The 12,884-nt window shown below is 44.8% G+C and overlaps 3 protein-coding genes across 3 annotated transcripts; all 3 read right to left on the reverse strand.

Moving 5' to 3' along the window:
- Window positions 1-1,097: 1,097 nt before the first annotated feature.
- On the reverse strand, window positions 1,098-5,742 carry LOC115364747 (uncharacterized). The gene has a single exon (XM_030059313.1). The coding sequence runs from the start codon at window positions 5,727-5,729 to the stop codon at window positions 1,098-1,100; it is 4,632 nt and encodes a 1,543-aa protein (XP_029915173.1). The 5' UTR covers window positions 5,730-5,742.
- A 2,053-nt stretch (window positions 5,743-7,795) lies between these two features.
- LOC115364748 (uncharacterized) lies at window positions 7,796-8,881 on the reverse strand. Its single transcript, XM_030059314.1, has 3 exons — window positions 8,859-8,881; window positions 7,925-8,697; window positions 7,796-7,812 (listed from the first exon to the last, which is right to left on the reverse strand). The coding sequence occupies exons 1-3, from the start codon at window positions 8,879-8,881 to the stop codon at window positions 7,796-7,798; spliced, it is 813 nt and encodes a 270-aa protein (XP_029915174.1).
- Window positions 8,882-10,422: 1,541 nt separating this feature from the next.
- Window positions 10,423-11,707, reverse strand: LOC115364749 (uncharacterized). Its single transcript, XM_030059315.1, has 6 exons — window positions 11,605-11,707; window positions 11,382-11,485; window positions 11,024-11,296; window positions 10,794-10,887; window positions 10,623-10,673; window positions 10,423-10,484 (listed from the first exon to the last, which is right to left on the reverse strand). The coding sequence occupies exons 1-6, from the start codon at window positions 11,705-11,707 to the stop codon at window positions 10,423-10,425; spliced, it is 687 nt and encodes a 228-aa protein (XP_029915175.1).
- Window positions 11,708-12,884: the final 1,177 nt, after the last annotated feature.

Raw genomic sequence — 12,884 nt, forward strand, 5'->3', positions numbered from 1 at the left:
GGGAGCAGAAAACCTGGAAAATAGACGACTGGTAATAAATTTAGTTTTTTATATAAATAACTGTCCTGTTGTGGCAGCTCAGGCGTACAGAATGGGGAGTCTGTGCCTTGTTGTGCCACAACAGATTTGCTCTGAGTTCATGCACACCAGAGGGAACACTTCAGTATTGAAAGTGAACCTCTTGTGTACAGACAGTACACATGAAGGTGACATGGACTCAAACATGCAGAACTATATACATTTCAACTTTAAACAGATATACATTTAAACTTTAAACAGACATACATTTAAAATTTTAACAGATATACATGAAGAGCTCATTTGCAAAAACAGATCCCCATTTGAGTTTATTAAACCTTTTTAAACTTTTTTGAATTGTATTATATGTTTACTTAGCCTGGCATAATGTTTATTATCCTAAATCATGCTTTGTGTGTGTGTGTGTGTGTGTGTGTGTGTGTGTGTGTGTGTGTGTGTGTGTGTGTGTGTATGTGTGTGTATGTGTGTGTGTACTCCAAGCAGTACCAGTGAAACGGTGTATCCATTTTAAGAATGGCTTTTATCTGTTTTTGCAAATGAACTCTTCACATTTAAACTTTAAACAGAGACCAACAGCAAACACGTGGCAAACAGAGACTAACACGTCCATAATTAATAACACCTGTGATACACATGATTACATGACATACATCCCTACACATGATTCTCACAACTAAACCTTCTCTAATTATACCTGGAACACATGATTTGCTAAATCTAAAATCTAACCATGATCATCAATTCCGCATCATCAATACATAATCTAAAATCCCAATAAATACACGATATAAATACTATAAATAATGACAATAAATAATAATCTATACAATTACAGTGGGACAGGCTCTAAAAAGACAACATTCATAGTGGTAGCCAATGTACACACCATGAACAACACAACACACTACAAGTCAGTTTCCTCTGAACCAACACGCAAACGCGACAACACTAACATTTGCACCGGGACACTGCAATGTAGCTCCGTTTGACTCATCAAACAAAGAATTTACACCTGAAGTGTGAATTCATTGTTTGCCTCCTTTGCCAAACAAAACAACCTATTCCTCATCAAAATCTACGTCTGACTCGAAGAGGCCCTCTACCTCCTCCAAGTCAACAACTAACCCCTGATCATCGTTAACACTAAAACTACACAAAACACCTTCATGATCACTAAAATACGTGGGCATCACTGCACACTCCACATTATACTGTGTTGTTTTAACATAAACGTGATCAATTAGTGTCCCCTTCTCTGTAGTCTCTTGTGTCACATGTTGACTAAAACCTTTTTCACCCATAAATTTGCAAATTGATGATGTTTTTAAAATGTTCTCATTGAAATCCCCCATTATTACAATTGTGTTACTGATTGGATTTAACCAATCAAGTAACTTCCCCAGATTTTGTTTGAATAAAGAAATTGGATAACACGGTGGACGATAAATTACTGCCAACAATATGTTGAATTTGTTGCACAGGCACACCAAACACTCCAGATTCAAATCGGGCACCTGCAGAATATCACAGTCCAAATTATCTACACTATACAAACCAACTCCACCGTGTTCTAGGTTCTTTAGCTCTAACAATTTAGGGTTACTGCTGCTGTAACACAAGCCACGAGGACGACTGTGGAAAGTGTAACCTTCAATTTGGACACTGTCTAATGAGGACTGTGCAGTGAGCCACGTTTCTGTCACAGCAATACAGGTAAGCTGTAAATGCTGCGTGCAAGACACCAAATCTACCAAGTGACGAGTTAAATTTTGAACGTTCATTAAATACACAGAGAAACTGTGTGTATTTAATGAAGGCTCTGGCTGCTCAATCAAAAATGGAGGCATGCTACCCAAGGCCTCCTTTATGGCGTCCTTGCAGTAAATAGCCCTCTCTGAAAAATCCTCGATGATCAGTCCAGACAAGGCCCTAACACGACTAAGCGCTACATATGCCTGCCCCGGTGCAAACACCCTCTTCAAAGACACTACCGCCTCATCCACAGTGAGTCCTTGCACTTTGTGAACAGTGCAGGCCCACGCTAACCTAAGAGGAAACTGACGACGCAAACCGCCACGCTTGGTGGCTCTATCCTCCTCTGGATCAATGGCAGTAGACTGCAGGCATTCTACTGCTGCATGTGCACGGTTTTTCCTCCTATCTGAACCAATATTCACATCATCAAATCTAACATACACGGTGAGAGGAAACGTGGAATCCTCTCCAAAAACTACCTGAGTAACCGTGCCACATGCTCCATTGACCAGGCCGTCCGCAACATCCACGTTCTTACACAACATGACTCGCGCGTTCCTCGCTATACACAGAGTCTCCGGTAGAGACGTGTCCGCCGCAACGCCATGATGCCCAGGCATCCGTTCCAAATTCCCTGTTGTCCTGTTAGTCACAAAATCCTGCGCCTCAATGGTGACATAATCAGGACAACAGTCAAACAGATAATTTAGGTTGTGCTCACTTACTTGCCTATTCGTCGCAAAGATATGCAAGGCTGAGCTCACCTCGCCGGTCTCGCGCATCTTCAACATTTCAATGTCGCTATCTAACATTGGGGTGGCCCTGGAACGCACTCTTAACCTATTAAGCATTTCTGCAAAAACACTATCCTTCTGTCTAACTATCTTTTTCAGCTCCACGATGCTGAAATTACACCACAGGTCCACACCAACAGGACTACTATACAGAGGCTTCCCTTTAACGGGAGGCAACTGATAGAAGTCCCCGACAGCTATCACACTAACATTACCAAACGGGGAAAAGTCGCCTGTCTGCTTAATCTGCCTTAATCTACCGTGGACATAAGCCAACAAGTTGTGATTAACCATACTTATTTCATCTATGATTAAAATTTGGAGGTGACTTAATTTTGCTCGCAAAGAGTTTAGTTTATCTTCACCCAGAGGGGTGTAAGGTAAACTAGCCTGTTTGCCAATACTCAATGTGTGATGAATTGTTGCTGCATTTAAATTGTATGCAGCTATTCCTGTTGGAGCAGTTAACAAAACACAGATATCGTCTGGTTGATCACAAAGTGTTGACAGCAGCCGCGCTGCCTCATACTGAATAGCCCTAATTAAATGACTTTTCCCCGTCCCTGCACCACCTGTCACAAATACACGCAGAGGCTCTGGGTTTTTACCCATCACCTTCTGCAGACACCACTGTCTCACCTTATAAAAAACAGCAAGTTGTGTCTCATTCAGAGACCTAAGAAGCGCCAAACCCTCACTTCTAGATAAAATGGACCTGTTTCTCTCTAACCGCGCTACCTGTCTGCCACCAACAATCAAATCTGGCACATTCACTAATGACTCAACTAACTGTTCCTCAGCTAACTCACCTTCCCGCTGCTGCCTCATCTCCTCTAAACCCTCAAGGCGTTCCGCTTCCTGTTCAGGACAAAGCTCACCCCAAACATCTTCATCTACACCGTTGTTTTGCGCAGCTATCTCCTGAGCTAACTCAAGGTGAGGACAATTAACCTCAAACCTTGCCCTATTCTCATCGACAACATCGCTAACCGAATGTACAGAGCCGTCGCTAAACAACACCTCACCATCGTTATAGAACTGCTCAAACAGCTCAAAGCCTTCAGGTTTGAGGTCTGAGTCAGTTCTATAAGGAAGAAACAACTGCAACAGGCTCTGAAAATGTGCCTCCTCCTCTCTATCCAAATTAAAACGCATGTATCGCACCACTGCAAACTGAGTGCGTGTTCTCCTAAGAATGAATCCTAAGTCATTCTTCAGTTCAATTCGGTTCTCAGACATTTCATTTTTGCTGAGAACACGATACTCAGATGCAAAGGTAGCCATACACATGTTATCAAACACGTCGCTATCAGGCCTATTTCTATACCTATCTACTATACTAATCATAAACATATCCTCCTCCCGTAGTTCACGGGAGGCCGCCATCTGCCTCAACACACTGAGGGGCAAACTCATTCTAACTATTCTACTGCCTGTCGGCACAAACACAACCTTTCTGGAACACTCCCTAAGGTGCATGTTCGTTAGCCTATACACCGCCTCCTGCGCACAAACATCTCTGTTGTGTAAATATACACTGCCCAGCTTCCGCAGGGCTTCTTTAGCAGAGAGATTCCCTTGTTTTTTTGCTTCTTTTTGGGCATTACTCAATAAGAGGCCAATTTCTCTCTCTGCTTTCGTAATATACGATATTATGTATATTACTACTGCGTAGGCGTCGGTGACAAAGCTAATGTCCATGTTAGCATTCCAGCACTTCAACAACTTCTTGCTATACTGATTAACCCAAACCTCGTTCACCCCTCTCCTATAAACTACCTTATGCTTTTTCTCTAAACGCCTATAAGCCCGCTCAAAAATCTCCTGATTAATACGCAAACTATGAAACAACTCCTCTACACTAGCAGGAGGCACATCGCATTCCACAGCTTTCTTAACAGCCTCAAGAATTTTGTGTGCAAACTCTTTAGGCATCCTATCCCTATCCTCGAAACATTTACAGGCTGGCTTGTTTTCTGAATTCGATTCAGCCTCCGCTGTCTTCTTTTTATCGCATTTGCACTCAGGCATTCTACAAATGAATGTACGCGCAGACACAGGTTTTGGAAAATTGAAACGACACGTCGTTTTGTGTTTTCTGCATGACTTTGAATGTCGTTTGGAATGTGTTTGAACAGATGACACTGTGTCCAATAGTGTGTCATCATCTGAGGGTAGCTCACACGTAACGTAACGGTCAATAAATTCTACAACTTCTTCATCTGTGTTTTTATCAATTTGGGGAGCACCCTCAATCCAAAACAAACAATGTACATGTGGTGAGCCTCGCTGTTGAAATTCTACCCTATAAAAGTAATCAATTATTTTGCCGATAGGTTGACAGGGAGACATGAGAACCTCTTTCAGAAAACAATGCCACCTGTAGTCAAACATCCGCGCCGCGGTCACAGGATTACGTCGCAACAACGCGCACCTATCTGCCCACTCCAAATCCTCTACCGTCTGCGATCTGCCTTCCTGTTTCAGGATGCTGGTCAGAAGATTCTGCCAGCGCATATCCGCAGACGAAAACGAGCAAAACCAAGTCGGAATGCCTAACTGCCGCACGCAAGCCATCACGTCCTTCTGGACAGACTGCCAGAAGGCCGGAGTTCCTCTGATGGGTTTAAGAAACCTAAACCCATCATCACACGCCAACAACTGCTTCAAGGCGTCCGCATCTGCCAACATTTCCTCGCTAACCCGTTGAGGCCTTTGACCTCCTTTATCCTTGCGCAACGCGACAGAAACACTGGACACAACCTTGTCCAACTCCGACACATACTGAGCAAAAAATATATACTCTACATTACGCGCAAAACGACCGTCGGCATGCATAATCCTATTGTTAAAATACCGCGACAACGTCAAGTCGTGCCAACGACCATCATGAAAAGTCTTACCACCCGTCGGAAACAACACCGGGAAACACTTTGCCTCATTCGTGTGGTCAGAAAGCATTCTTACCGGACTATTCCCTTCTGCAGGCGCAATGTTCAAAATATCCTTAAAATACTGATCTAAAGCTTCCTGACCAATATCAACAGGCATAAGACAAGTGTCCTGAAACATGCAGTGCTGTTGTCTGTCATGTAACAGTTCATCCTGTCCTATGTCTGCTGATTCCGCTAGCTCACACATTTCAGACTGAACCGTAACCTGACCTGACTTAACCTCAGCCTCATCCTCACTGCCTGATTCGGCCTCTTCCTTCTCCCTATCTTCCTCCCTACCAAACTCATTGACCCAGTGCTCGTTAAACTCAATGTCTCTATAATGAACATTTGTCCTCTTTAAATACTCTAGCGCCTGTCTTACACGCAACGTATCGACAAACTGGTACTCGTAATGCCCTTTATATGTGAGTTTCCGCTTCAGCTTAACCTGAAGCAGAGACCCCTCCATACTCGAACGTGGCAACACATTCGCAGTCTGAACAATGTTGGCTGGAACACATGTCACCGGTCCATGTACTCCATTCTGCCCACCTTTAGGCAGTGCCAACATTTTCATGAATGGAATGTGTAACGCAATAAGATGCTGTTCTAAACTATTCAAAGATCCCAGTTCAGCAGGAATGGGATCAAGCTCCAAGTTATTAACCCAGCATTCAGCTGGCATCTCACCTGAACTAAGCCTCCGATCACAGGTGTAACAAATCCACAAATTACCGCGCGATGACACCAACGAACACGGCGCAACACACTCCCCACTACACCTATGCAGATACTGCTCGCCTATACACCTATCTGCCACAGCCGCTGTTGCTGAACTTCGCCTATAAGATTCCCTATCACAACTAACCACCTGATATCTAAACAACAACCTACGACACACACAGCACACAAAATCTGGTCCATCTCTGACCTTTTCTAAAAACTGATCAGTAACAAAACCAAAATCTTTAGACTTTTCTACCTTCTGCTTCCTGCCTAACATAACACTCGAAATAACTCTCTGCTTATACTCTACACTATCATGATATTTCGTCTTAATCCTACTCTTACTCCTTTCTATAACTTTCTCCCTATGCTCATTGTTGTCCCTATATTTGGCCAAACCCGTGGCCTTAACTCTCTCCCTATATTCTTTGCTATCCCTATATTTGACCAAAATATTGCCCTTAACTCTCTCCCTATGCTCACTGCTTTCTCTGTATTTACTAATACTCATCTGTCTAACCCTTTCTCTGTGGGGCAAATTCTTAGAATACGTTTCTACACTGCACAACCTAGCCTTCTCCCTAAACAACACATTTTCCTTATACATCTTCCTAATAGTTAACTGCCGTTTCTCCCTAAGCGGCATATTAAACTTTTCCTGCGTCCTTTGCTTCCTCTTCAGATACTTGGACAGAGACTTTCTACCTGACACTAACTCCCTAGCAGCCTCCACGTCCTTGACACTATCCTGTACACCTACAACAGAACCTACTACATCACACCTAACCGCTGTGTTGTCACCATCTACAACATCCATCATTCTAGGCCTAATACTGTAACCTGTGACTTCACTAATTTTACAATACCCAAAGCAACTCTGCAGTCCAGGCTTACACACACAAACAACATTCTCAAAATGCCGTCCCATGACATTGTCTATGTAAATACACTCTGCTGACAAATGCTTACTACTACAGCTATACTTTATCCAACGTATGTCATGGAACGTAAATACACTAACGCCTAACCAATCAGCTGTCGCCTGGATTTCCACCTCTGTGGCCCAACTGCCGACACGCCTCATCCTGGACTGCTGAATATACTCTAACACAGAGGAGTACTCAGTCCTCAAAAGACTCTGATATCTAGCCGTGTTCCTTTCTAACTCTTTACAGACAGCTAACCTAATCCTACGATGGTGCTTCTGAGAACCACTCACAGCCTGAGAGATGGCTCTGAAGAAGCAGTTCCCATCGGCCACAATCCTCTCTTTGCTACAAGGAACACCTAACAACCCCTCCTCTGTGGCTACCAGACTAACAACCTTCACGCAATCGACGTTCAACTTTGTGCATAAAGCACGACAAACATCTACGCCGAGGGGATGGAAGACCAGCTCTTCGCTTCTCACCTCGTTAACAAATTCGACGTCCAAATTAACCTCTCGGACATCGAAACTCTTGGATTTCTTCGACATACAAGTGTCAGAAGGAATGACACGCTTTCTGCCATCGGTCACCGTTGGTTCTGCCGCTGAACCGCTGCTCACCTCGCTGGAGAAACTAAAAACAGAAATGCCAGACAGTGCCGGACTTGCGGCAATGCTGACACCACACTCAGGCACACAAACACCTGCAGACACCTCACTTTTTCTCCCAGCCTCAGTGAGCACACTAGACTCTGGTGCTGGAGCAGCACTCATCCCAGTGATGAGACTCTCCACAGACACACCAGACCGCGCTGGACTTGCACCCGTGCTGACCGTCACACCACACAGCTCAAAGAGCTTCTCCCTCGAACGGAGACTGTCGGCCAAACGACAGATGTAGTGGTGCAGGTCATCAAGACACGCGAAATGCAGAACCACGCTTGTACCGTTGTGGTGTAACAAGCCAGTGTTACTGCGTGAGTGACTGTCGACCACAGCGAACTGTCCACCCTCACGCACGATGGCAGTGGTGTTTCCACACATTGTCAAAAGACATGTGGTGTATTGACTGAAGATTCTCTCCAGTCCATTACGCAAGCTGATGAATACACCGAAATCGATGTATTCACCTTCGGTCACGCCTATTTCGCCTAACACCGTGTCGCCAAAACCAAACCTAAACAACTGTCCGTCTAATTCCAGCTGTTGTGGCAAATCTGGCACAGACAGCAGATTAGACACATGGCTGAAGATGTTGAGGTCACGCAGACTCGTGTACAACTCATCACCTTCAACCAACGCGCGATCCAGATCCAGCCTGTCCCACGAGAACGCGCTCCTCACTGTGTGTTTGGCTAAGCTGACCAAAGCTATAGCCATACACTGCACACCTCCATACACAAATCGGGCATTTCCCTGATGAAACGACCCGCGCACAACTTTAGCTAGCCTAATCCTGCTGCTATCTGTGTTAGACCCTGTTGCCACAGCATTAGCGCTAGACTCTGACTGAACATCACTAACACAAACAGAAGGAACAAAAACAGCCTTAGCTTTGTCGATCTTCTGTCGCTCCTCTGGGACAGCAGGGCCCGCTGCGTCGACCACCCCCGGCACCGCACTGGCAGACTCCTGAGCTGTCGCCTCCACCTGACACAAAAATCAAAAACAAAGTTTTACTGAATAGAACACAAGAGAACCATTTCCCTGCTACCTCTCAAAATGATAACTCACATATTATATTTAAATAAAGACAAACCTGCTGCACAGCTGGTCTGGGCCCGGAGGCAGACACGGTCCCACGGGCAGGTGAAGGTGTTGCCGGCACCTAAAAGAGAAAAAAAAGCTTCATTTAAATAATGCACTCATTCATTCGGGTTCTGCACGTGTCATCAAAATTCATCTGCCGCACCTCCGGGACGGCCGGGCACGCTGCGGCAACCTCCTCTCGTCCGACGACCACCCCTGGCACCACGCTGGCCGACTCCTGGGCTGTCGTCTCCACCTGACACAAGACAAAAAAAAAAAAAAATCAAACAAGGTTTCACTAAATCACAGGAGAACCATTTCCCTGTTACCTGTCATAATAATAATTCACATAATATATATAAATAAACAAAGACATACCTGCTGCACCGCTGGTCTGGGCCCGGAGGCAGGCACGGTGACACGGGCAGGTGAAGGTGTTGCCAGCACCTAAAAAAGATAGGGGAAGACAAAAGACTCATTTCAATAATGCACTCATTCATTCGGGTTCTGCACGTGTTATCAAAATACGACAAAAACAATCCACATAGCTCACATACTAAATATGATACCAACCTGCCGCTTTCCTCCTCTACGCCTTGTGGCAACACCTTTCGGCGAACGCCTCACACGGGAAGTCTAAAAGAAGGAAAACAAACCTTGTTAAATGCAGTCTTAAATTCAATTTTGTCCAGGACATACACACGTACAATAGACTTTGCAAGCACAGAAAAAAAAAAAAACACAATAAAAGATCTATATGTATAATATAAAGGAAAAAAATGTAAAAACAGTTGGTGGATGAGGAATGCGGATGCCGAGGGGAGCCACATGCACTGGAGCAGCCTGGGACCTGATCCACACAACCACCAGCACCATGATGACCTGGCTCAAAAAGACACAGCACGCACTCGGAAAAACTCACAACCATTCACACACACACTCACACAGAGACAAGGGGAAACATCAGAGGCAAACCCATTTAACATTTTATAACTTAACAGAAACACCTTAAAGTCAGAACTAATATGGATTACTTCTTAATATATAAATACAATTCTCAGGCAGTTTACCTGGCCAGCTGGCAGAAGGGAAGTGGCGCTGCAGTCCGAGGATGGCGAAACCCTCTCCATGGCATCCAGGATGTCGCCGCTGAACCAGACGGGGTTGGACGGGAGGACAGACTCTTGCACCGGAGATGCTCGAATCTTAAAAACCACAAAAAAAAATTGTCACCATTAAAAAAAAAAAAAAAAAAAAAAAAAAAAAAAAAACACATACACACAAAATAAAGGCGTAAAACCAGAAAAGATGCACAAATGTACAGCCAGAAAATGACTCAAACACATTACCTTGCCCTCCTGTCCGACGACGGTCCACTCCAGTGGGTCACGGTGGCGGGGCGCGGGGCTGTGTCCTGTCACAACCAGCACGGGGGAGACCCTGGCACGAGGCGATGTCCGGAGGGGCACCGAGGGAGGAGGAGGAGGAGGAGGAGTCAGCTGGCGGACCGCGGCGTCCCACAGGGCCTGGACGAGGATCGGCGTTCCGTCGCTGTCGCTGAGGTGCACCTGGAAAACAGTGAAATGCAGAACACATTGCGCTCAGCTGGTGTATCGAAAATGGAAACCTTCAACTCCTCCATGTGTGATGTCACAACAACAAAGTATGCTGTACTTACACCGTCACGGCTCCACAGCTCCAAACGGTCCAGAGGGAGGTGCTCTGCCACAGACACGTATGGGAGACCTGCCGCAAAAGTGAGAAACATCATACATTCTGGTAATAAATACACTCATGTAAAACATATGAGGTTAGGTTCACGATACGTCAGTTATAATCAAACTGATGACCAAAACTAAGACGTACCCATGCGTGCTGCGACACGGCGGAACTCCTGGCGGAACAGCTCCTGCAGGCCAGGCTCGATGTTCAAGCGTGGAGGGAAGTCCAGCACGAACACCTACACACACACACACACAAAAAAAAAATCACTTTTAGAATCACATTTAGGTTTCTAAAAAAGCACATGTGAAAACACACGCTTACTGTGACAGCACAGGACAAAACAAATACTGCCAACTGCAAATTAAACACACCTTCGCCCAGCGGTTGCAGACTGTAGCCAGGAGAGCACCGAAGTCCAGCGACGCCTCTCCGATGTTCCTGCTGGCTGTCAGGTTGTTGCTCGGGGCGAGCACACACACCACATCCGGGGTCCAGGGGAGAGCGGCGTGGGACACCTCCTTCCTCAGCTCTGCTGCATGCGCACCTGGAACAGAGAGAAAAGAAAAACACAGAGGTACCTCCGGCATCGCGACGATCCCATCCACCATGGCCCGCAGGTGGGAGTCTCCCACGACGAACACCATCTGCAACGACAGAGACACGGCTTTAGAACATAGACACCGACTTCTTACGACAAGCACTGTGTTTCTGAAAAAGAAAAACTAATACCTTCTGGTCCGGCTTCTGGGCAGGAGTGACCAACTTGAAGCTCCGCTGGGTCAGCTTCGAAGTCGGCCATCTCCGCACGCGATGGCGGTACCCTGTACCGCGCCCTGTGTAGTTGACAACAAAGTTAAGTATGATGACACAAAATTCGTACTTCTTCACACAACATTCAAAATGCATCAGTTAAACATTTAAAAAAAAAATAAACAAACTGTTTGATACTTACGAGCAACGAACTCGGGGACAGGCGGCTGGGGGGTCCATGGCAGCGGCTGCGCCATCCTCTGCTTCAGGGCCTGGGCCCGCCGGTGGGACTTGGCACGGGGCATCTAGGAATGAAAAACAAACAAACAAACAAAAAAAAATAAAATAAAATTTCCTCCAAAGTTCAAAGAAACTTTAAAAATTCAAGTGAATCTGTGCCAATCATACTCACAGACAATGCTTTCCCAGACAAGGTCAGCCTTCAAATACACAAATGTTTCAACTTACCTTGGCAGTGCGTGTGTGTGTGTGTGGGTGTGTGTGTGTGTGTGTGTGTCTGTGTGTGTCTGTATGTGTCTGTGTGTTGAAGGAGTGCAAATATGTGTGTTGATTAACAATTAGTTATGTGTGTGTTTTTAAATGGAATAAATGTATCTGTGTTAAGTGGTTCTGGATCAGACGATCACAGATGTAGGTGCAGGTAGCTCGCCGGTCAATCGCAGGTCAAACGCAGGTCAGTCGCTCTCAATAGCAGCCAAAGCAAAGACAACACCAGATCTCACAGCCAATCGATATCAATATCTGTAAATTAAACAAAACATGTTTGATTTAAAACATTACTTGTCTAGTAGAAAAAAACAACACATTTAATTGAACAGAACGTTACTGAAAGCATCCTGAATACACTTAGCTGTAGGAAATTTTTAGGTTTTAATTTTAAATAAGGTCTTTCTCTCTACAAAATGCTTAAGACACAAACCAGCATCCACATTGTGTTCAAGTAATCGAAAAAAAATGGCCAACAACACGACTGTGCTGCTCAAAACAGAGACACATCTTAAGAAAACCTTTTCCACTCAAAATCATAATAAACCAGCAAACTGGCATCCTAATTACATTATTTGCTTCCTCATTACACAGAAAGTGGCTGACACAACATCTCACAGCTTAGCCATACCGGTGGACACAGACACACCCAACTAAATACATCACAAACTACAGTTCCTGCATACAGCAAAAGACACACACGCCAGCATGAAAAGAAAAAAAAAATTTACAATTATCAATATTGAATCAGATAATTTCCCTTTGTCTCACAAGGAAGACCTTCTCTTACAATCATATTGGACCAACCACTAACACAGCTTTGCCTATGACACAACTATTTGCTCTTTGAATGCACACAAAAGCCACACACACTCAACTGAACTGCATATATCAAAACACTTCCATGCAAATAAAACCTGATATAAACCTACACAAAAAAAACACATGCAACTATTCATCATCAAAACAAATAAC

This window comes from Myripristis murdjan, chromosome 9, assembly GCF_902150065.1.
Source record: "Myripristis murdjan chromosome 9, fMyrMur1.1, whole genome shotgun sequence".
In the NCBI taxonomy this organism is placed as follows: domain Eukaryota; kingdom Metazoa; phylum Chordata; class Actinopteri; order Holocentriformes; family Holocentridae; genus Myripristis; species Myripristis murdjan.